Source organism: Syngnathus typhle, linkage group LG12 (genome assembly GCF_033458585.1).
Source record: "Syngnathus typhle isolate RoL2023-S1 ecotype Sweden linkage group LG12, RoL_Styp_1.0, whole genome shotgun sequence".
Taxonomy (NCBI): Eukaryota; Metazoa; Chordata; class Actinopteri; order Syngnathiformes; family Syngnathidae; genus Syngnathus; species Syngnathus typhle.
In genome coordinates, this window is record NC_083749.1 from 1,283,457 (window position 1) to 1,306,539 (window position 23,083).

The 23,083-nt window shown below is 53.9% G+C and overlaps 4 protein-coding genes across 5 annotated transcripts; 2 read left to right on the forward strand and 2 right to left on the reverse strand.

The window, feature by feature from the left end:
- Positions 1-2,913: 2,913 nt before the first annotated feature.
- ap3b1a (adaptor related protein complex 3 subunit beta 1a) lies at positions 2,914-16,423 on the reverse strand. Its single transcript, XM_061293645.1, has 27 exons — positions 16,121-16,423; positions 14,366-14,441; positions 14,176-14,250; positions 13,969-14,064; positions 13,738-13,898; positions 13,609-13,675; positions 12,261-12,443; positions 12,020-12,181; positions 11,419-11,516; positions 11,294-11,348; positions 11,137-11,208; positions 10,993-11,055; positions 10,775-10,907; positions 10,584-10,693; positions 10,338-10,514; positions 10,077-10,263; positions 9,880-10,010; positions 9,676-9,814; positions 9,409-9,592; positions 8,808-8,937; positions 8,688-8,736; positions 8,421-8,539; positions 6,284-6,512; positions 5,600-5,684; positions 5,421-5,518; positions 5,226-5,364; positions 2,914-3,216 (listed from the first exon to the last, which is right to left on the reverse strand). The coding sequence occupies exons 1-27, from the start codon at positions 16,237-16,239 to the stop codon at positions 3,051-3,053; spliced, it is 3,303 nt and encodes a 1,100-aa protein (XP_061149629.1). The 5' UTR covers positions 16,240-16,423; the 3' UTR covers positions 2,914-3,050.
- A 474-nt stretch (positions 16,424-16,897) lies between these two features.
- Positions 16,898-17,508, forward strand: LOC133163594 (cytochrome b-c1 complex subunit 9). The gene is made up of 2 exons (XM_061293646.1): positions 16,898-17,070; positions 17,217-17,508. Exons 1-2 carry the CDS (start codon positions 16,930-16,932, stop codon positions 17,262-17,264), a joined length of 189 nt encoding a protein of 62 aa, XP_061149630.1. The 5' UTR covers positions 16,898-16,929; the 3' UTR covers positions 17,265-17,508.
- Positions 17,509-17,896: 388 nt separating this feature from the next.
- Positions 17,897-19,691, forward strand: eif2b1 (eukaryotic translation initiation factor 2B, subunit 1 alpha). Its single transcript, XM_061293780.1, has 9 exons — positions 17,897-18,063; positions 18,251-18,352; positions 18,426-18,562; positions 18,646-18,762; positions 18,840-18,952; positions 19,021-19,089; positions 19,156-19,231; positions 19,292-19,417; positions 19,507-19,691. The coding sequence occupies exons 1-9, from the start codon at positions 18,051-18,053 to the stop codon at positions 19,660-19,662; spliced, it is 909 nt and encodes a 302-aa protein (XP_061149764.1). The 5' UTR covers positions 17,897-18,050; the 3' UTR covers positions 19,663-19,691.
- Positions 19,435-22,773, reverse strand: ddx55 (DEAD (Asp-Glu-Ala-Asp) box polypeptide 55). Of its 2 annotated transcripts, XM_061293778.1 has the most exons (14): positions 22,477-22,773; positions 22,350-22,400; positions 22,142-22,228; positions 21,894-21,985; positions 21,760-21,822; positions 21,533-21,682; positions 21,259-21,451; positions 21,098-21,180; positions 20,825-20,956; positions 20,666-20,758; positions 20,487-20,601; positions 20,256-20,424; positions 19,890-20,188; positions 19,435-19,813 (listed from the first exon to the last, which is right to left on the reverse strand). In XM_061293778.1, the coding sequence occupies exons 1-14, from the start codon at positions 22,582-22,584 to the stop codon at positions 19,688-19,690; spliced, it is 1,761 nt and encodes a 586-aa protein (XP_061149762.1). In that variant the 5' UTR covers positions 22,585-22,773; the 3' UTR covers positions 19,435-19,687. The 2 variants fall into 2 exon arrangements, with proteins under 2 accessions (XP_061149762.1, XP_061149763.1); XM_061293779.1 differs by lacking the exon at positions 22,477-22,773 and having other exon boundaries at positions 21,894-22,052; positions 22,350-22,403.
- Between the last annotated feature and the right edge of the window lie 310 nt (positions 22,774-23,083).

Below are 23,083 nucleotides of genomic sequence, written 5' to 3' on the forward strand. Positions count from 1 at the left end.
TAAAAGTATGAGTGACATCATTGGAATCCAGATCACAATTGAAGTCAATAAGTTCAATAACAAATCATTACTTTTGCCTGAAGAAATGGGATATTATTTTGTCCGCTCGTTTGATTTTCCAAATTTCAATTTTGTCCAGTGGTCCGAATTGTTGGCCTCGCTCGCGACCCCGAAGGCCCCGGCGTGAGCGGGCGAGCGGGCGGGGAACGCCTCCTTGGCAGGTTGCGGGAGTAATAAAGAAGGCGAAGCAATAGGGCGTGCGATGGCGCAGAGGTGCCGCCATTCATCACGCCGCTCGGCTGACGGCCCTCGTTCATCATGCTCAATGAGGCAACAAATAGGAAAATGACCATTTGGATCAAACACATCTGCACTCATCCGCCCGCCTGCCTGCTTTATTCCCATTAACTATACGCCCGTAAAATACGCTTGTTGTTTTTTCCCCCTCGCCGCCGCCGCCGCCGCCGCCGCCACGTTTGTTTTGGGTGTTTTTTTCTTTTTCTGACTCGCCACGGCCACTCGGCACCCCGCCTCTTATGTCGGGCCGACCCAATTACAGCGAGCCTTCATAAAGCAAACGGAATACAACACACACATGTGGAGAGGTTCATAATCAATAATAATTGAAGAAGTCGACAAAAACATCACAAGTCTCAATAAATGACGGCAGACTCACCGGAGCTCTGACAAACCAATCAGACGACGGCAAAATGGTGACATCATCGAGGGCCGCCGACCGACCGGCCGCCGTTGTTCCTCGCCTTCCTTCGCCCCATGCATAAATTGGCGCCGGCAGGTAAAGATGGCGGCCGGGATGCAAATGAGCCACGCTGTCGAGGTGTTGGCGTAATGGAGGGTGAAACGGCGCAGTCGTTAGCGCTTATTGGCTTTACGGCCATCTTGCGCGAGACGCTCGGCGCGTCTTCGGGCTGCGTCGACGTGCGTGATGTGCCGCGCTGCGGAATCAAGTCATCACAGCCGCTGCTTTATGAAGGCTCGCTGATAAATGGCCGGCCGATCCACCGCCGCCACGCTCGGGCGGGCGGGCGGGCATCCGTATGCGCCGACGGGTCACCGGGCAGACACTTGGAAATAAGGGCCAGAGTACTTTGTCTTTTTTGGAATTTCAAAAGAATGACTTCTCACTTTGTTGTTTTACTTTTATTTTCTCCCTTAGCTTTATGATCTGTATTTGTGCACATCTGTAGGTAAATTGTGGGTATGTAATTGTGTGTGTTGTGGGGCTGTCTTGTGTCTCCCCCCCCCCCCCCCCCCAGGTGAGCGTATGAATAATGCATTCCGCTGCCTTCTCATGACAGCCCCCCTCCTTCCTCCACGCTCTTGACGGCATGGCTGCTGATCAAAAACGACATCGCAAGGTCCAGGCGGACCACACACACACACACACACACACACACACGCGTGTGCGCACGGGCGCCACACATCAAAATGTGTATTTCCTCGGGGTCGAAAATTCCCTGGAGAAGATGGCATCCGAATGAATTTAGAATCCTATATTAGCCTCCAAGTTTAGCGCTGCGCTATTTATCTGCCGAATGGAGGGCGGCGACCAATCAAACAGCTTGGAGCGCTAAATTGAGTCAGTATTCTCTTTTGTTTTGGATCAAGTTTCACTTGAAATGCGTCAAAGGCGTAGAACCATTTGGGAAAAAAAAAATCGGAATTTATGCCAATAAACAAGTCTCCACTGCATTGAAAGCATGCATCCCGCTGAGCCGATATGTGGCGTCAATCAATTTCTAGCCAGCGCCTTCCTTCCATCACTTCCTCCTGCCAGCCTAATTAGTATGCATTAGCAATTAGCGGACCTAATAGGACGCACGTTGATTGCATCCTGGCCGCAAGACCACCGCCAGGCAAAGCAAATGCTCCTGCCAGGCTGCCACCGCTCCCAAAAACGCAACAAAAAAAGGCATTTTGTTGGACTTTTTTAAAAAAAATACTTGTGTTTTAGAAAAAATGCTCTGTTGTTGCTCTTCAAAAGCATCTTCTAAAAAAAAAAAAAAAAAAACGAATTGTACTTTTGTAAGATTCACATTTTTACTCGCAATTTTATTCCTGCCAAACCGGACGATTTTTGGGACTCAAAGAAACGACCGCTATTGATTTGTTACCGTGGGTGCTTTCAAGCATGGACGGGGGAGCTCTTAATGGACTGGGCCAGTTTGTTAACAGGATTATCACTGGATTAGCGAGCGATGATACGATCCCAGGGCGTAATCCCCTGCGTGTGTTTGGCCACATGTGCGCGGCCTTTTCACATGCTAACTAGCCGGATAATTGTCCCGACGGGGAGTCCATCCACAAAATCCCTCCGCCTCACTCCCCATTTAGCCCGTCCGTCTCAGGGACAAAAGGAGCGTTTAACTCCCCAACCGGGACACCAACCTTCAAAAAAAAGAAAAGAAAAACACCGGCCTGAGCGTAGGTTAATTGAAGGTCACTGCGTGAGCCTGCAAGTGAGGATTTAGAAAAGGCCAATTAGCATTCAGACACAAGTGCATCCAAATACCGTCTGCGGTTTCCACCAACGATGTTTGTGCTTGACTGGATAAAGTTATTGTGTTAGCTCGTATTACTTTAAAAGCCTTGGTTAGCCACGCTCCGGTCCGGGAACATGTTTCCAACCATCATCCTTCTGCGCTTTCCGCGGCAGAGAAACAGAACGGAATGTGCTGGGAAAGCGTCGGCGCGAGAAAAACAGCTGTGTGCGGCGCGCAGGTGATGGATGCGGGTGGAGACGGCGTGACTGACGGACGAGCTAACAGGTGTTAGCCGCCGCCTGTCGCTGAGTCAAGCGCTTCATTTGAGCCCTCGTGCGATATGAAAAGAAGAAATGCGGCAAACGTGACCAAACTCAAATGTGGTCGGTCGGGAAGAAGGCAAAAGAGATTGGAGCATTTGAAACGGCGTCCTGTATTGGAAGAAAGGTGTCGAAATGCAATCACCGACAAAGCTTACGTGTGCTACTAAACATTAGCAAATGATTTTGTAAAAGACGAAAAAATAAATTGGAGCTGAGCTGAGCTCTATGCCTGGCTGAGGGCCCGTTTGAGGTCTCGCAGCAACATGGACGCCATGACGCTCTTCTCGGTGTTGACGGTCAACTTGGCGCCGCTGCCGGCGCCCGGCTCCTCCTTCAAATCCAGAAGCACCAGAACCAGGACCCCGCTGCTCACCGTGCGAGCCGCAAACCTGCGCCGGGCAACAACATCAGAACAGGTGATGCATATTTCGGTTTCTCCCAAGGAAAACAGAAAGAAAGTTGTTGGGGGGAAAAAAGTGGATGGATTTGGTAGCACCCCCCTTGCCCCCCCCTTTTTCTTTTTTAAATGCATAAGGAGCGTCTATTCTGCCGTGGAGTGACAGACAGCTGACGGTGCAGCCCGGCCCGGCCCGGCCCGGCTCGGCCGCCCCAGCCGCCACTCAAAGGCGAGTTAAAAACTCATTTTATGGACTGTGGCCGTCTATTGAGTGGGTGGGGGGCCCGTCCCACTGGGGGAATTCCCAGGTCGCAATTTCCATGGAAATGCTCCCGGCGCACATGCTCCCCGCCATTGAGGGCTCTAACAAGAAGGCTGCGACCCGCTGTGAACCCCCAGCCTTCCCGCTGCCCCCGCCCGTCCCTGCCATCTGCCTCCATTTAGCACGACAAGCCCCCCCCCCCCCCCAAAGCACTAGGCGTCCGCCAATTAGCACGCGAGGGAGGGGGGGGTGTCAGCGTACACAAAGCAAGCGTGGCCGGCTCCCAAAGTGTCTGCGGCGCTCTCCAGGGAGCGTCTAAACAGAGCAGAGGGAGTTTATCATCCGCCTCAGCCTTAATTAAAATATTAGCCACTTGTCTCGACGCCTCTTCAGGCCTGAGAAGCACTTGCTGGCGCGGCGCGCTCCTTCCACGGAACCCCCTCCCTCCCCCCGCTAATGGATTTGGGAAATAAATGTTCCATTTGCCGGGCCTGTTAACAGCAGCCCGAGGCCGCTTTGATTGCAGCCCTCTGGAGAAGGCCACTTTATTTACTCAACTGCAGACGGAGGCAGGCAGGCAGGCAGGAACGTCGACTCTTTTGCTAGCCGCGTTTTGTTGGAATGTCGCTGCGGTGTTAGCTTAATGCTACCAGCAAACGGAGGGAGGCCGTTCTACGCCATTGTGGCCAGGACGAGCATTTGTCCAACTGAACGAAAGACGCAGCAAGTTGAATGGCAGCAGTCCAAATTGGGCTCGTTAATAAACCGGGGCCACCCGACGCGCGCGTAGCCGTGTTAGGGCGGCCGACCCGGCACCCTTCTCCAGCGGCGCGCTAAACGGGTCATTGGTATTCCCGTGCACTCGCCACAGCTTGGGCCTTAAACGGCGCCTTAATTGCAAAGCCGGGCGGGCGGATCGCCATCGATCGGCGGGGCTCTCCAATTACCCGCCGCTCCTTCTCCTCGCTCGACAGAAGCGCGCACCCCACCCACGCCATCTGCCTCCTCGTCAGCTGGGATAAAGCCGGCCGGCCTCACCTTTACACCGGGCCGGGCCGGTCCGGGGTGGGGTGCCGACGGCAACCTTACAAGACTTAAGCCGGCGCCACTCAGGAAACGAGCGGACGGCCGGGCCAGATGGCCGACGACAAGTGTCGGCCCTCCTAATTTGGCCGTTTATTTCTTTTTTTTGGGGGGCCAATTGTGAAGAACACCAGACTTTTCATTTTGTCTGGTTTGAAATGCAGGCAGCAAGGCAGAGCAGAGCAGAGTGAGCCAGGGAGCGAGCCACTTGGCCGCTAATTGAATTGTGTTTTTCTAAACAAAGCAAAGCGCCGGCGGATTTGGGGGGCGGCGGCTCGCACTCCATCACATTTGCCTTCAAACGGACTGAAAAATGGAAGGCATTTCTTTTATTCCGCTTGTTTAGGCACAACCAAGAAGAGCCTTTGCTTTCCTGCTTGATTTATTGCCATCCTCCCTTCCTCCGGCAGCAATCAATTAGGCAGGGGGCTTTGGCTCAGCTTGGGAGAAGCAGTGCTGCCCCCTGCTGATCAACACCAGAACTGCTTCTGTGACTCTTCACAGGTGGATTGATCGATGACGGACGGAGCGGCGGCTATCCGACGTCGACATTGATTTTCTACTTTCCTTGTGTGTTTGTCGCCGCCTCCTCCGCAAAGGCACGCACGCTTAAGTGGCCCATTTGAGCCGTGGGAACGACTCCTATTTTGGCTCACCTGTGGAGATGACTCTCGGAGGAGGCCACGGCGCCCACGTTGGCCACGGACAGAACTCGCCTGGCGACGGCTTGGCCGGACATATCGTTTGTCGCCACGGCGACGGTCGCCGAGGTCTCGTTCATGCCCCGGAGTTGACCTGAGAGCGCAAACGTTTAGAAGGACCGGAAGGTTTTTGGTTCCAGTCTGACTCACTTTGCTCTTTGCAGAAGTCCGTCTCAGAGAGGCCGCAGGGCGTCAGAAGTTCGCCCACGGCAGGCTGGATGAATACAGCGAAGCGCTCCTCTTTGGTGCTGAGAAGTAAGGAGAACATTGGCTTTTTGTCTGATAGGTTGTTCCTTAAAAAGATTTTGTTTGTTTTTTCCTTTTCCTACCAGAGTTGGAAGTTGGCCGCTTGCGTGGAGTCATTGAAGTCGATGCCCATGGAGACCGTCACGGAAGCCTCCGGATCCAAGCGCTCTGTGGGGGGGAAAGAAAGACAAAAAGGGGGGGGGGGGGGTAGTGAGCCGTGAGTGACAAGGGTGGCGAGGAAGAGGAGGAGCAGGTGGGGGGGGGGCCCGGCAGAGTGGAACTGACGTCTCCGGCCCGTACTGGCAAGGCCACGGGCGTGCGTGTAAAGGCTGTCCTTCACGTTTCCACGACAACAAGCTGGTGATGCATCGGTGTCAAGGAGATGAGGTGCCACGCAAGCGTGGATACCATCCAGACAAAAATGCTGTATAAGATGAAAAGCTAAAAATCCTTGCGCCCCCATTAGCACGCAAGCGGCAAGTAAAGATTTGTCTGCGTGAACGGCGCGGCGCCTTTTCTTCCTGCTGGCGTCAAGCCATCGATCCCCATCACCCGCCTCCATCCATGATCCGTGCGGCGCAATCTGGAAATTGGGCGAGAGAACCAGCGCGGGGCGAACTGGCGGGGATCCGCTCATTGACCGACTCTACAAACCGCGACGGCGGTACCTTGGCTTACGCGTTGTATTTGTTCCGTGAGCAAGCGTGTAACTCAAATCCGTTTTTGAAATGCCACAAATCGATTTTGTCTGCGAGGCGCGCGCTCACCGATGGTGTTGAAAGAGTGGATCCGGAGGCCGGCGGGGCCGCGCTCTCCCACGTGGATCTCCTCCAGGGGGCGCTCGCAGCAGTTGCTCAGCGTGACCTGCACGGCCACCATGCCGGAGCCGTACAAGCACGGCCGGCGGGGGAAGTGGTACTTTGCGGACAGGCCCTTGCCGCTCATGTGGTGAAGCAGGTCGTAGCTTTGCACCGGCACAAAAGACCGACTCGTCACCTGGAAAGGGGCAAAATGTCAACTCAACAAACAAACGAAAAAGCAGTGCAGCAGATTCGAGCTGGAAAAATTTATTTCCTAATCACGGGCCATTCATTTGCCACGTCCAAACAAAACGGCCAACTTATTTTGCCAGCTCCCGTTTTGACGGGGCGCCTCGTGTTATTTGAAAAGGACGATGGGAAAGTTCACGTCCTTGACGCCGCTCCAATAACAATCTCCTCAACACGTCGTAAAGAAAGCCTAAACAAACATTTGCCGGCAAATTTATCGGGCCGCTTTGGGACACGTCGGTGGTGTCAATAAAGGCGGCCGTAAAGCGGGCCGGAGATTTAGCCGTCGGGCTCAAGGTCCAAAGGCAGGAGGGAGGCCCGTCAGCTTTGCGAGTGCTCGTCATCGCCCGTTTGACACAGCGGGCAGTTAACGTGCGACGACGTGAGCGCTTGTCCTCTTCCACAGGCCATAACACCTCAAGTGTAAATAAAGGCAACAAGAGGGATGTAACCTTGAGTCCCTTGTCAGCCCCCCACCCCCCCCCCGCCATCACCACCTCACTCGGCGGACAGCGAGGTGACAACGAGGGAACACGCTGATTGAGAGGCTCTATTATGCGTCAACTTAAAGGAAGGCGGCGTGATGGATGGCAACGCCGCCAGTCACCTTCAGAGGGAGGGACGGCCGCCCGCCCGCCCTCCCGCCCGCCCGCCCGGCGAGGATGCGCTTCCGATGCGCTTCCGACGCCTCGGTGGCAAATGACCTGAAAATCCCGCTGACATATCCGAAAGGGGCTAACGGGAGCCGGGCGGAGCCTCGCTCGTGCGCGTCTGACGGCCCATTTACAAGAAAGGGATGCAGGGGAGGAGATTTAGATTGAAAATCCATTTCTGCTTTCGGGGCAGGCGGGCGGGCGCGAGAGAGAGAGCGAGAGAGAGAGAGCGAGAGAGAGCGAGAGAGAGAGAGAGAGAGAGAGAGAGAGAGAGAGAGAGAAAAAATTAGCTTGTCGCAGTGCCTTCCGGTGGCAACTTTGGGGCCTAATTGTCCCCTCCGGTGAGTGGAGATGACAATTGATGGGGGGAAGGTGCCTTGGTGGCAAATTGAATTCAATCAAAGTTTGTCACAGCCGAGCGTGCCCCGCTCACTCGTGCGAGTTGGCTTCTCCATGCCGGCCGGCCGGCTGACTTCCTTGATGCCAATTGACACTGTTAATTGGCGAGACGCACGCTAGCGCTGCTTACAGGCCGCCCTTCGTCGAGTCCGTAAACAAAGCTTACGAGGGAAGACGGAAACGTTCCTCGAAGCCGGCCGGCCCGCCGCTTTTCTTTTTCCCCCCAATCTGGCGCTGTGAGGTTTGCAAATGAACAAATTAATTAATTATGGGCAAACTAGAAATGACACGGAGGCCAAAAAGGTGAGCGCATCTAGCCGCCGCGCACATGGTGTGGTTACGTATGCATGGAATCGTCCATCTGCATTTGTATCGGCGCAGCGGAGTCGCCTGTGGAAATAAAACCAGTGGATATAAACTTTGTCTTTGCCAACGCCGGGTTCATTCATTTAGTCGCACTACAGATTTATTGAGTGTAAATTAAAAAAAAATGGTGACAGCGGACGGGGTGGGGGTGATCTGGGCCTTTTCCTCCCTCTTAGGAATAAAACACAAAGTACACACGAGGGAAAGGGCGAGCGTCAGATGTACACAAGGAGGACACGCGGGAGAACGGAGAGACGCAAGGCCCGCTCAGCCAAATAGAGTTCAAGGGGGCGGGACAGACACGACGGGCCATAAATAGAAGCCGCCGCCGCTGCAAAAGGTCAACAATGCACGCCTTGATGGAGGGGCTGTTGCCTGACACTTCTTATCATGTGCCAACAACACACACACCCACACACGCACACACACTTGCTCACCGGCGTGCTGGTGGTGGTGGAGGAGGAGGAGACGGCAGAGAGCGAAAGTCCTTCCAGGTCAGCCAGCAAATTGGAGGAGAGCCCCGAAGACTCGCTGGTGTTTGCGGGCGCCGGGAAAACTGACAAGCGAGAGAGAGCACACCAAGACGGCACGTTTTAGGCTCCTTTGCTAGCGTACGAGCTGACTTTTTACGTCCCAGTACGGAACAGGAAGAGCGTGAAAGAAGATCTACACACACACACAGTCGGTTGACACGACAAACTCACAGTCATGGAGATCCAGCAAGGACACTTCCTTCTCAGCTGTCTTTTGCACCTGCAACACCAAGACGACGTGTTTTCAAAAAAAAAAAAAAAAACACAGATTGGAAATTCCCCCCACGTTACCTTGGGTTTGGACTCCGCCTCGTTCATCTGCTGCTTCACAGCGGAAAGCTCGTCAGAGTCCGAGCCGGACTCCGAGGAGGAGCTTTGGGTGGATGAGCCGCTGGTTTGCTCGCCACTTTGCTCGGAGTCGCTGAAAGGTGTGAGAGACGAGCGTCAAAGTGGCGACGGCTTTCGGGGGAATTCCCGGACGAGAGCAAAGAGATGGACGCCTTGGCTAAGCTAATTTCTCCCGGCCCGTCTGCTGGTTGGTTGGCCGGCTGGCAGTCTCTTCAATTTGTCCCCATAATGAGTGTTTACTCCACCCCCGACTTTTGGCCGTTAAATTAATGAGGGGAATTGTGACGCTGGCCGGCCGGCCGGCTCTGGAGCGTGAGCCGTGATGAGAAGCCACTATTCATTTGGCCTACGCATTTCATTGGCGGCCAACGGGGAAAAAGTCACATTCATCACGGCGGGCCCGATTAGACTGAGCCCGTAATGAGGGCGTTATGCCGCGTTTGTTACACTGGTGGAGCTCGGGGGCGGCCAGCGGCGCTATTGATGGCGCCGGCAAAGGGCCAAAATGGAGCGCAGGGGAAATTTGAAAAGCCGTTTGGAGTACCTGTCAGCTGTGTGGCATTTCTCCACCTGAGCTTTGCCCGTCTTCTTTTTGGCGGCGGTCTTCTTCCTCCGCTCCGAGCCGTCAGAGCTCTTTTCCGATTCGCCGGAACTTTTCCCAGAGTCGTCGGAGCTCTTATCGGACTCGTCGCTGCCCTCGTCCTCTTTGTCGCTCGCCGACTCGGACGCTGCGCGCACGGACCGGAGCGGAGCGCAAGATTGCCTCAATCTGTATTGGACGACTGGAAGATTTGCTCCACCAGTTGCCAACCTTCACTGCTGCCGCCGCTGCTGCCGCTGTCGTCGCTGCTGCTCTCCGACGCTTCGTCCTGTTCGTCCTCGTCCGAGTAGAACTTGTCGTCGGATTTGGGAGGCCTGGCCTTCCCGACGGGCGGCGCCCACTCGTTCACCTGAAGCCGGTCGTGAGAATTCCACGCATCACCTTATCCCGGTCACTTTTGTTTGCGTGACTTACCGGCTCAAGGACCTCCACGTTTCTGACGGACTGGTCTGGCGCCACCGCCGGCCAGTCCGACAGCTCCTGGTATCCGGCGGCTTTGCTGTTGAGACTGTGCGACAGCGTGCCCAGTTGGAAACGATCTCGATCTGCAAGGCGGCGGCGGAGATTGTTGCAATTTGCACTCTTGGCGCAGATCCGTCGGCGCCGAGTACCTTTGAAGGGCGACTGAAGCACGGGGGCGGGCTTGGGGGCCAGAAGGATGCGCCGAGCGTACTTGTTGAGGGCGCCGCTCTTGTCGCCCGGCACGATCAGCTGCCGTATGAAGCGAGTGCGATCCCGGATGTCGTAGTTCTGGTCGTACTTGCCCAGGTTGAGGATGTACTGGGTCAGCAGCTTGGTCTGGACCAGACGGTAGAAAAAAGGTTCAAAAATGAACTCGTCATGGGATCGATCGGTCGGGGCAGTCCTCGCACCTGCTTGGAGTTGGTGAGGTAGAGCTTGGCCGCCAGGTTGACGGCCTGCAGCTTGACGATGTCCTCCTCCGCCGTGAAGCTCTTTGCAATCTTGCGCAGCACGTCGGGCGCGATCTTGGGCACGCGCTCGCAGTACTCGCCCATGAGCCACAGGATGCTGGCGCGAGCCATGGGCACCTGCGGCGGGAGGCTGGCTCGGTCGGTCGGCCGGCTCCATGCCTGGGATAATACGGGCGGGCATCTTACGGTGATTTTGTCAAAGAGCTTGGCCATGTGCTTGATGATCTCGCTGTGCTGGGTGGGCTGGGTCAGCAGCAACTTCCGGATGACCACCACGCTCTCGGCCACCACCCCCTCTGCGCACGCAAGAGGACAACACGGGTAGGAAATTAGGAGGTGGCCTTTCATTCTTCTTATCAGGTGCAGCTCAGCCGTACCATCCCTGTTGGACAGCAGCAGGACCAGCCCGTTGAGGCAGGTGTCGGTCACCTCGCTGATGTTGGTGGCGCACCTCCCGATGGCCTGGATGGTGGCCGCCGCAAAGGCTTTGTCCTGACTCTTCACGTACGTCTGCCGGACGAGCAAGGTCAAGGCCGGACGAGCAAGGTCAAGGCCGGCCAGCCGCTCGCTCCCACGTGCGGAAAAGAAAGCAAACCTGAAACTCTCTCAGGATGGTGGAGATGTTCGCCTCGTTGGCCAGGTTGGTCAGGATCTCCAACTGCAAACAAAACAAAAAGGACGTGAATTTATTATTATCGTTTTTAATAAAGCCATTTAGCGTTAGCGGTGTTGCTCACACCTTGAGTGTTTTGACGTGCGTGTTGTCAGTGGAGCGGACGTAGAAGCTCTTCATGAAGGGCTCAAACATCCCCTGCGTGGATTGAAAAGAAAAATCGGAAATTAAAAGCAGCAAGGCGGCCGGCCGGCCGGCCGGCTGGCGTTTGAGCGGCACTCGCCTTCCTCTGAATGGACATGGTGGCGATGTTCTGGAGAACCACGTACTGGACCTCCCTGCGGCACACGACAGATGGCGGTTGGCCGTGTGTGTGTGGGGGGTGGGGGGGGGGCCTCAAAGTCTTACCTGTGGCTCCTCAGCAGGCGCACCAGCGACTTGGTCACCACGCTGACTTCCTCTTTGGGCGCCAGGTGCCAGTAAAGCTGCGCCACCGCCATCACCACCTGCAACTCCAAAAAAAAAAACTAGAGGTGCAGCTTCCTAAGCAAAAAATGAAAAATAAAAGAAACCAGCGATGCTGCGCTTTCCCGACAAGCGCAAGTTTGCAATGTTTGAAGATGTGATGTTGAGCAAACGACTCGTTTTTCCAGACGCGACACGTGTGTGGAAAGGCGTCAATGAAGATGGAGAACGGCGCTGCGCTTCTGTCACCGTCGGGGAAGGGAAAAGGAAAAAACTGCCACGCGTGTCCCATTTTGAATGATTGCGAAGCGGCGAGGAGACCTTGAGCTTGCGCCGCGTGATGGAGAAGCGGCCATCTTGTGACAGCGAGCAGCCCGTCTACGCCTTTTGGCGTTTCGACAAAATGGCAGGCAGAAATACATCAGCGCTGACAAGCGGCGGGGACTCGGAGGCAGCGCCATTTTCAAGCTAGCAAACGTCCATTGGAAAAATCTGCCTTTGCCGTTTGCCGTTTCCAACACGCACGGAGAGGGCGCCGACTCACCGCCGTGTTCCGACTCTGCAGCAGCGGCTTGGTGTTGCGGAGCAGCAGCCGGTGGTCCGGGTCCATCGCGTAAGCTTTGGCCTCCGCTTCCTCTTCCTCTTTTTTCCCTTCCGGCTCCGAGTCGTAGAAGGTCTTGTCGTCGTTCTCCACAAACACGGCCCCCTGGGGGCGACGGCGAGTCATTCAAAGAGACGCGAGCGCCGATGCGGAAGGTCAAAACGGCCGGCGGGCGCTGGCCCACCTCCCGCCAGGGGCTGACGAACTGCGTGCGGGCGTAGCGCGTCAGCATGGAGATGATGACCACCTGGCCCCACTCCTCCACGTCCACCAGCAGGTTGCACAGCTTGCGGTAGTTCTTGTGGATCAGGTCGATGCGATCCGGGCACACCTCCTCGAAGGCCATCACCACGCTGCCCGCCACCAGCTGCTCGGTACATTTCGTTATGAGAGGGAAAAAATGTCAGCCCTTAAAAGTTTCAATGGAGTCATTTTCACCTGTGCGAGAAGAAAAGCAATCAATTGCGGCCGGATTTGATTTGCCACGAATCAAAGCGATTTCAGGTGCAAAAAGTCTTTTGTTTTTTACTCCGTTTGAGTTTTAAGGGCGACCAGAAAAAAGATTAGCTACAGCTAAGCTAAAAGGATGATTTTTTTTTTTTTTTTTTTAGGAATTGTTTCCTTGAATATGTTTTGCAAAGAATTCTAATTAGGCTGACGGGAAGGCGGGCAGGGCTGGGTCATGACGTCAAACAACACTGCAGACTTTTTTTTTTTTTTTTTGATGGATGGTGCGTGGCGGGGTCGGACGATCCTTCCCTCCACCTCAAATGAATGTTTGTCCCACCTACAGTAGCTCCTAATCACTCCCCCCCTCCCATCCTTTGCTTTCAATTTGGCGGCGTAGGACGGATCCATCATTTATCTTGTAATGGCGACATAATAGATCCATCACATTAAAACAGCTGCACAAACTCCGCCGTCCGTCATCACGCCGTCCCATTTTGTCTGGGGAACGACCCCGCCCCGGCCCGCCCCGCCCCTCCCCGCCATTTCAACAAGCAAGCAGGCAGATTCGGAAAGCGCGTTCCGCCGAGTCTGCCGAGGTCCCTTGGAAAGTACGACGACAACTTTCAGCTCTCGTGCGATTCACACTGCATGTTGCGTTTCGACAAACAAAGTGACAAAGCCGCTCCACAAAGGCACTTGTGACGTTTATTAAATATTCATCGGGGCCATCAATCAGCAGCGCCACCCCCCACCCCGCGCAGAGAAGTCATCTGTCTTCGTTAGCGGGCCGCAGCTAAATATGCTCCGCATCTGCTCTCGGGCTGGCCATCCCGCGCCAGCGCTTGCCCTAAGCCGCTTTATTTGTTGGGGTGGTATGCTGGGAATACGTAATGGCGCCGCGCTGTGCGTGGGCCGTCGTTCAATCGGACGTCCCACGAGAAACATTTGGATTTTTGAAATTTGACACCCGTGTAAAGCTCCAAGACGACAGACGACGTGTAAGCGGCCGCTAACAACGGCCGGATTTGGGGGGGGGGGGGCAAAAAGCTTGACTGTGGCGCCCTCCGGTGGCCCGCACTCACCGTGCTCTTGTCCTTCAGGAGCTTCTCGATCACTTGGATCAGGTGCTCCTTCTGCTCGGGATCCAGGCTGAGGAGTGGAAAAGATGAGAAAGGAAAAGACGAGAATATCTTGGCGGCGTGGGCGGGTACCTGTAAAGCTTCTGGATGGCGTGAGCAGAAGTCTTCCTGACGTAAGGCGACAGGTCGGCCGCCGCCTCCTTGATGGCCAGCATCATGATGGGGACGATGATGGAGACGCGGATGCTGGACAGGACCCTCAGCGCGCTGGCTCGAATCAGCTGGTTTGGGTCCTGTTGCACAATTTGACACTGAGTGAGTGGAAAAACATGCCACATGCTGATGGGTAAAGAGACAAAAGACCTTGAGGGCCCGCTGGAAGGTGCTGATGGAGAGCAAGGCCACGTCCTGCTGCTCCTCGGCGTATCTCACCAAGTACACGTACACCAGCTTCTTCAGCTGGGGAACGAAAAGAAGAAAGCACTTGGAAACCGAAGCTCTTCCCGCGTTCCGAGCTGACGAGGTGGGAAAGGGACGCGGCGGCGGCAGCGGCGGCGGCAACGGGTGTACCTCAATGTTCTTACTGGCCACGTTCTTCACCACGGCGGGAAACAGCTCCGAGGCGTTTTTTCCTTTGGCGATCAGCTGCGGAGAAAACGGAGCGTCTGCTGAGCTTCCCGAGAAGCTGAACGTTGATAGGTGGGCGTTTCTTTGCCGACGGCATTTTTCCGGGCCGCGCGCACCCGTAATGGCAACTCACCCCGACGACCCGCTTCATGGCTTCCAGTTTGAGCGACTCCTTGTTGCTCTCCAGCATTTCTTTGAGGTCTTCGTTCCTGAAAACAAGAGGACACAAGATGGACGTGGGAAAGAAAAAAAACAAAGAAGGTGGCAGTCATCACTCACTCATTCCTGAGCTAACGCTAAGACCAGCATTGTGAGCCACAACACAGAGGCGTGTTGTGCTCAACACAATTGGCTGAGTGCAAAAACGCCACCGTCGCACTTTTCGCCAACGGCACATTTGCAAAGCGCAAATACAAAGTGGCCATTTGGGCAGAACTCCATGAAGCGGCTTCGTAAATGCTCGAGAAGTCCAGACTAGACACCTCGCGACGTCCTCGGGGGCGGCCCTTCGTACCTGTCAGCGGGCGACCTGTTGGCGGAGAGCGTCAGGGTGCGTTCTTCCTGGCTCAGATGGGCCTTCAAGGAGAGCTGCAGGTGCTCGGCCGACACGGCGGCCGACCTGACGGCCACGGCCGCCTCCGAGCGGAAGCTCAACAAACGCGCGTCCATGGCAAAACAAATCACCGAGCCGCTCGCACCGTGTCCTTCTTTGATCTAGCGGGAAAAATCGGCCGCTGCTATGTCTTGTCTCCTCTGGAGGCTCCGCTACTTCTTTGCCCAGACACCTCGCGCTCTGTTTGGCAAACCCGAACAACGAGAAGAACGTATTGCCAACGGCCACGTGACCTCCTCGACTTTGCCTCCTGAATCGATGCATTGTGTCTCCGTGGATATCTCACTGGGCTCACTATAGTCAACGATAATTTGTTTTAGCATTTTAGCCATCTGGAAAAACATCTCCGAAACGTCTCTCTCGGCTTTCTTTTCCAGTCTGACAGCCGGAAGGCACGGAAAATGATTGCATCTCCATCATTCCACATTGGTGGAGAACATCCTAAAAATCTGAGTCCAAAACTTGTCTTAGCATTTCAAGCATGTGAAAACAAAATGCTCTTTCAGAATTTCAGGTATCCTAAAAACAACAAAGATCCTTTTCTTAAGGTCCTAGTTATTGAAGAGAAAAGTAAATAGTTGGAGTTTCAACTCTGGCTTGAAACCAACTCGTCGTTGGTGTTTGCAAAAATGTCAACGTGTGTTCTTGTGAGTTGTTTGCAGAACCGTGTGACATTCCACGCTGCCACGCAACTGCAGTCGGAAACAATCCCGAGATGCTCCGCTGAGGTGGACGACTAAAAACAAAACACTGCCCTCTGGCGGACACTAGCTGACATGACGCCTCAAAGTGTGCCTCTTTAAATATGGAACGTTCTGCACGGTCCACAAACTTTATTGAGCCAAGGCTAGACTTGACGTGAGGGGGGAAAGAAATAGTGCCTACGGATTTTTTTAAGACCGACGCCGATTCTGATATTCGGCGGAATCAAATTCCAATAACCGATGATTACTCCCCCAAGATAAATAAAAGAAAAACAAACTTTAATAAATGTCAATTAAAGCTTTGTTTTTAAGATTTGCATGCCTTTTTACTTGGATTGTGTATCGCGGCTTTGAGCAGAAAGTGGGGGTGAACCGTGCTTCCCCCGGTAAACGGAGGGAGGCGCAATGGGGCACTTTGAGCCAACTTTGGCAGCTGACTGCCATTGGCCATCACTTGAGTTGGAGCTAGCTGCAACAGTTAGCCTCCGCCGAAAGCACGTCGACGTGGCATACGCATCTCCTCGGCTCTCCCCAAAGTAGGGATGAAACAAAACGAATAAAGTGGCCTTACTTTTTAAAGTCGGCGCTGAAGAGCCCGAAGGCGGCCCCGGGGACGCTGCTCTCCTGGCCAGCCTCCACCGCAGCCTCCGCTCCTCCACCTTGGTCGTTGTACAAAGCTGTCGTCGACATCTTCCAAGCTTGGTTCCCCCACGTAAAAAACAACTTTCCACTTTCCAGTATCGTCAGTACGTCGGCGCGGCGTCTGTTGCGGAACTTGAAAGGGAAGCGGCGGACAAACTTTTCGAGATTTTCCTCCAACTTCTTTTTTAAGATTCACGACCGGAAGTCCGCAGCGAGCGTCATATGACAGGTCTAGCGAGTGCGGAACGTAGATCTGTGGCAACCAGAGGTCATCTCCCATTGGCTTATGCCGCGGGAGGCGCTCTCCTATTATATTTCTATGCTCCGCGTGCTGGACCGGGTCAGAAGACTGCATGTGACATCTTCACTCGGGAAGACTAGTTTCTTCTTCTTCTTAGAATTAAGAACCGTTTCATGATTTATTGTAGCCTTTCTTCGAACACCAAAAGTTCGAGCAATTCAAGTACTGGATCTCTAAACTTAACCCTGGTTAGAACCTGGAATTTTACTTGCAATCGTATATTGTATGTATATGCCCCACTACTTAAACACGGCGTTTTGATTATGACCGAGTTTGTCGAATAAAAATGAAACTGATGAATTCATCCTTTTAGATCAGGGTTGCCCAAATTGGGTTCTGCACTGGCGCCCCCTGCTGTCAAGTGGAATTAACCTCGATGTTTGTCGTAGCGGAAATGAGTCACCGCGCAAGCGCAAAGGCATCACTCCACTGTCAACATGGCGCTAGCAAAGTCGGTGTACAATCTGCTCTTCAGGAGAACGTCCACTTTCGCCGTCACCATCATGGTCGGCGCTGTCTTCTTCGAGCGAATATTTGACCAAGGCGGAGACGCGATCTTTGAGCAAATGAATCGCGGGGTAAGATGCTTTACCCAAATTTGTGCTTTTATCCTGACCTTGCATGCAGTCAGAGGGCGAAGAGCTGCTAGGCGTTAGCTAGGCTAGCATCGCCTGTGCTGTCCAATTGAACCTAATTATTCGGAACATTTTGTGTTTTATGTTAGAAACTATGGAAACACATCCAACACAACTACGAGAGCAAGGAGGAATAATGGGGACACCGCTTTGCAGAGGCTGAAGGTGACATCATCCTGCCTGCTTGGACTTCACACACTTATCCACCACCGAACTAAATAACATGGACCGATGTGCTTCAAATCGGGCCCAAAGTTTGAGCAGACCACCGCCAAGATAGAGCAGTGGACCCCCGCCACTTCATTCTCCCCACTCCTGTCATTTGTGCTGCGATTATTGTCATCCCCCCATATTGTAAATGATTAAACATGTTGCTGTCAAGGGATTGTGCTACCGTTGTTTTCTTGCATTATTATTATTATTGTTACTATTATTCATCTCCGTCTTTTCCTACCCGCGTAGAGCCAAGACACATTTAAAATTGTCACGAAGCGGAAATAGTCAACATTTTGTCTCAGCTTACTCACAAATGCACTTATTGTGAAATATTTGAGTTGACACAGCGATAACTTTGGTGGCTGAATGTTTATCCAACTATCTATTTAAATAAAATAAAAAAGAGCGCCTTAAAATTCCCATTCAGATGTGCCGTTCCTAAAACACACGCTTGCCCTTTTTCAAACGACGAAGCAGCTCCAGTCCAGAAGGTGGCGATAAGTAATCCACTCGCATAAACCATCGGAATCAACTGGCGATCGAGGAAGAGAAGACCGCATCTGACGTCATCTCTGTGCGACACGTCAAATCGCAGCGAAGTCACATCCGAAAGTTGCCCACGCAAAGCACGTCCCGTTTCTGAGCGGACGTCGAAAATATTCAGTCGCCGCTTTGCTCATTTGACTCGAGGGAGTTGCGCTCAAATAATGAATGAACAAGGTAAGGCAAGAAGTGAGAGGGACGGACGCTGGAGTCTTTGCACGTGTCAGTTGGTGTCCAAATGGACAACTCCAGATGTTCTTGACTGCATGTGATGCTCTTCTTTATACAAGCTAGAGAAAAGGCAATACCATGCAGTACTCGGTAGAAACCAAATCATTTTGAATACGTGCCATTTGTTGCGCAGAGCTGTTGGAGTACTTTCGCGGCCAGCTGAAGCAGGACCCCGACGTGGCTTCGGCCGTGGCCGCCATCCGCACGCTGCTGGAGTTTCTCAAGCGAGATGAAGGCGAGGCGAGGCCAGCTCACCCGGGTGCTTGAGCTCTTGCTGCCGTTATGACTGACAACCTTGTGACCTTCAGGCGAGACCCTTCTGGGCCTGAGGGAGAACTTGACGTGGGCCACCGACCGCCTGACCAGCGTGGACTCGTCGGTGGCCGTGTCGTCGGGCGGCGAGCTCTTCCTGCGCTTCATCAGTCTCACGTCGCTCGAGCACCAGGTGGGAGGCCGAGCCACACGCGCAGCCAAAGCGTGGGTATTAACCGGCGTTGTTTTTGCTGTTGCCATGGCAACGTTCGGCAGGAATTGTCGCGCTGCAAGAAAGTGATGGAGGAGCGCGGGCAGCTGTTTGTGGACAAGATCTCCATGTCTAGGGGCAAAGTGGCCAAGCTGTGTCACACCTTCATCAAGGACGGAGCCGTAAGTGTCACACCGCAACGACAAAAGCGACATTGGTGGATCGACGACGTGTGACCCACCTGTCTATTGCGGGACAGAAAATCCTGACGCACTCATACTCGCGGGTAGTCCTCAAGGTCCTGGAGAAGGCGGCGGCCGAGAAGAAACGTTTCTCCGTCTTTGTCACAGAGTCGCAGCCCGACGGCGCCGGGTGAGTTGCCGCTGCCGCCTCCCACCCTGGCACTTTTTCTTCTCATCCTCACTGTTGTAAAAAAAAAGGCGACTGATGGCCAAGCACCTGAGAAAACTCAACGTTCCCGTCACCATCATCCTGGACGCTGCCGTGGGGTGAGAAAAAAGCCTTTGCGTTGTTTTGTCAGGGAAGCCTTTCTACTTTTCTGTCTCGTGCGTTAGGTACGTCTTGGAGAAGGTGGATCAAGTCATCGTAGGTGCTGAAGGCGTGGTGGAGAGCGGCGGCATCATCAACAAGGTTTGAATCTCGACTTCCTTCCATCTCCTTTTTTTACGTGAACCCCCTCCCGGACTGCAGATCGGCACCTACCAGATGGCGGCGTGCGCCAAAGCCCACAACAAAGCCTTCTACGTGGTGGCCGAGAGCTTCAAGTTTGTGCGCCTCTACCCGCTCAACCAGCAGGACGTGCCTGACCAGTTCAAGGTGAGATGACCCGGGAACACTGTGGACTCTTTTTATTGTGGCCCGCAAAATGTGCCCATGCCCCCGCCTGCATGTGTGTGTTTTGTCAGTACAAGGCGGACACGTTGAAAAGTAGCTCCAACCTATCGGAGGAGCACCCCCTGGTGGACTACACGCCACCCTCCCTCATCACGCTGCTCTTCACCGACCTGGGCGTGCTCACGCCTTCGGCCGTCAGCGACGAGCTCATCAAGCTCTATTTATGAAACGTCAATAAATGAAGAAATGTCTTTAATGTTCCGCCCCACCGGTGAGCTGTCGTTCAAAGTCGTCCTCGCGGATTTGCCCCTTCTTCAGTTTCTTCAGCAGACGAGTGTCCTTCAGGAGCTCCTCCATGTCCCGCTCGTCGTCTGAGCCCTGAGGACAGAGACGGGACGCGGCGCGGCGTTGGTAGGTGTGCAAAAACGATTCTCGGGGTCAATCTGGCTCTCACCTGTGCTCGTTTTCTCTTGGCGGCCTTCATCTTGCGTCTGTCCTTCTTCGACTTCTGTTTGGACCACGCTTGGTTGCTGCTACTTTTCTTGGCTTTCGTCTCGTCGCCGTCCAGCCGCCTCAACTTGAGCTCTGCCAGCGTCTTCTGCCGCAGCTTCTCGCGTTGTTTGTCCTTGAAGCGAATGGCGTCCGTGTCCAACGCTGACGGCTGGAAGTCGGGGAAGCTCTTCCCGCGCAGTTCCGGCATCTTGGGCAGGCGAAGGAGCGCGAAGCCGCGAGCCAACGAGGGAAAGTCCAAATCTACTGGGGGCAAAGAACGTGCTCAAAAAAAAAAAACCAGGCTTGTTGTTCATGTTGACGATTTGACCTTTAACCCTGAAGATGAGGCTGCACTCGTGCTTGGCGTAGGCCTGCACGTACGACACGAAGGCCTTCATGCCCTTTTCGAAGACGGCGCGGTCCGCCTGCGCCAGCGCTTTCACTTTGGGCATCACGTCCACCACGTCGCTCACAGCGGGCATTTTTTCCAGCGGGCACTGCGGGAGGAAACGTTGCCATTTGGATTTGTTCTGAAGGGAAAAAAACCACTGGAGCTCACCTTCTGGTTGATGGACAGGAAGTTGACGTAGGACTCCTCCATGGGCAGCAGGAAGACCAAGGCGTTGCCACGGTTACCGATGCGCGCCGTGCGACCGCAGCGGTGCACAAAGGCGCTGAGAAGAAGGCGCCGACGTTAGGCCGACTCGCCGGCGGCCGCAAAGAGGGACGGCGACTGACCTGGCGCTGCTGGGGGGGTCGTACTGCAGCACCCAGTTGACGTCGGGGATGTCGATGCCCCGCGCCATCACGTCCGTGCACACCAGGATGCCACTGCGACGGCACCGGCGGCGTGAGGCTTCCACTTCCGGACGGCCGAGTGGATGGACGCTCGCTCACCTTTTGACAGCCCGGAAGTCGGCGAAGACTTTGTTGCGCTTGTCTTTCATCTTGCCGTGGATGCAGTGGACGGGGACCTTCTTCACCAGAGTCTCCAGAGCGCGGCCAAAGTACTCCACGCAGGCGCACGTGCTGAGGAGGAGGAGGAAGAAGAAGAAGAAAGAAGATTGCCAACGTTAAGCGGGAGGTGCACAAGGTGGACGGACGGGGAAGAAGAGGAGGAAGAAATGGGGAAAGACAAAAGGAGGAGAAAGATCAGAAGAAAGATGGCACCTGAAGAAGACGAGCTGCTTCTGGTGTTTGTGTTGCCGTAGAAACGCCACCAGCTGGTTGAACTTGTCCTCGGCGCGACACACCTGAAGCGCAGCCAACGTCAGCGGCGGGACACGTGCGAGACGCTTGCGGGCCCGTGTGATGACGACCGACCGACCCACCGTATAATAATTGCACAGTCTGGAGGGCGTCCTGCGGGCGGCGCCGTCAGCGGCCGCGCCCTTCTCCTTGACCACGATGCGGACCGGGTTCCTGAGTCCAGCGCGGACCAGTTTCTCCAGCTCCTGCGTCTGCGTGGCCGAGAACAGGCCCGTGCGCCGCTGCTTTGGCAGGAAGCTCAAGATGGCGTTCAGACTGCCGGGAAAACGCCATCGTTAGCAATAGCGCGTTAGCGGCCAAGTGAAGCCGAAGAGTTTTGGTGAACGTAGCCTTTACCTGTTCTCAAAGCCCATGTCCAGAAGTCTGTCGGCCTCGTCCAGGACCAGCACGTCCAGACTCTTGACCGAGGCGGCCAGGTCCACGCCGTCCCCCTTCCTGCGGAACATGTCCTCCAGGCGGCCGGGGGTGGCCACCACGATGTTGGCCCTGCAACACCAAAACCGTCGCCGCCCTTGATTTGTTGAAAATTCTTCAGCCCTAACCGCATTGGCGTGTGCCTTTACCCGCTTCCTTTGAACTTTTCGACATCCTCCATCGGGTTGTTGCCTCCGATCATCAACATCTGCCTGGAAACAAACAAAACGGAAACCTGCTGCCTACGACTGCTTCCTTTCACCTGGCTAACGGGTCGTCTTACGTGAACTGCGGAAACTTTGGAAGAAAGTGTCCCATCACTTCGCTGATCTGCGCCGCCAACTCACGCGTGGGCGTGACCACCAGCGCACCCACCTACGTGTCCAAGGACATACATGGACAGCATAGCGACCCGTGAGCAATGAACACGTTGCCACGGAAACTGAAGATGTGAATTTCAGATTAAAACATCTTATTAAAGGTCAAGCTTTCATATCTTCAGCCTCACTGGCTAGTAGCCTCAAAACACACCTGCATCTTCTTCAGCTTCTCCTCTCTCTTGAGCAGAAACTCCAGGACGGGAATGACGAACGCCAGTGTCTTCCCACTCCCGGTTACCTTCACACGCACACACACACAAAAACAACTGTAACGCAACTTTCCAGACAGACATCTAGAAAGATGGATGGACAATGCTCCATTTGGATGTGTTTATTTTTTAGAAAAATGGGTCACTCACTGCCTCGGCAGCCACGTCCTTGTTGCCCATAAAAAGTGGGATACAGGCAGCCTGCACACACACACACACACAAAACAATGAATGTACTGTACTCTTGTTCTTCAAGTTGTGCGTCAATGAAACCTACCTGGACAGGAGTCATGTGCGTGAATTTGAGCTCGCGGAGCGTCTCTAAGATATTATCGTTTAATCGAACAGGTAAACTCTCCCACGTCCCGTCGGTTGTGTTTTCCATATTAGCTAAAAGTGTCACAGCGCGAAGAGGATTAGCCCACGCTACGTACTACCCCACGAGAAGATTACACTTCCGGGTTGCGAGTCACGTTGGGGGAAAAAGCTTCGACAAAAGCGGTAGGTTTTTAAAACAAACTTAAAACTCTTAAAATAATTCTTAAATTGTCGTACTTCTAAAATATCGACAAAATAAATTTCCCCCGCCTTGAATTCTAGCGAATTCGTTAAAGAGAAGTCGTTGTTTTATTGATGAGAACACTTCCGGGTTGCGTCAATGTTTACGTTTTTAGTCAAACCGGAGCGCGTTATTTAATGTGGGAATTTAATCCGCCTCCTAAAAAAGCCAAATTTATTTTCTAAATGAATACCCACGGTAGATAAAGGGCCTTGGAGATAAATTAAAATACAAAATTAGGTGTGTGTACAGTATCAGAATATTCCACATGAAACTGACCAATAGACAATACAATTAAGGAATAAGTACTGGTTAACTCTAGAAT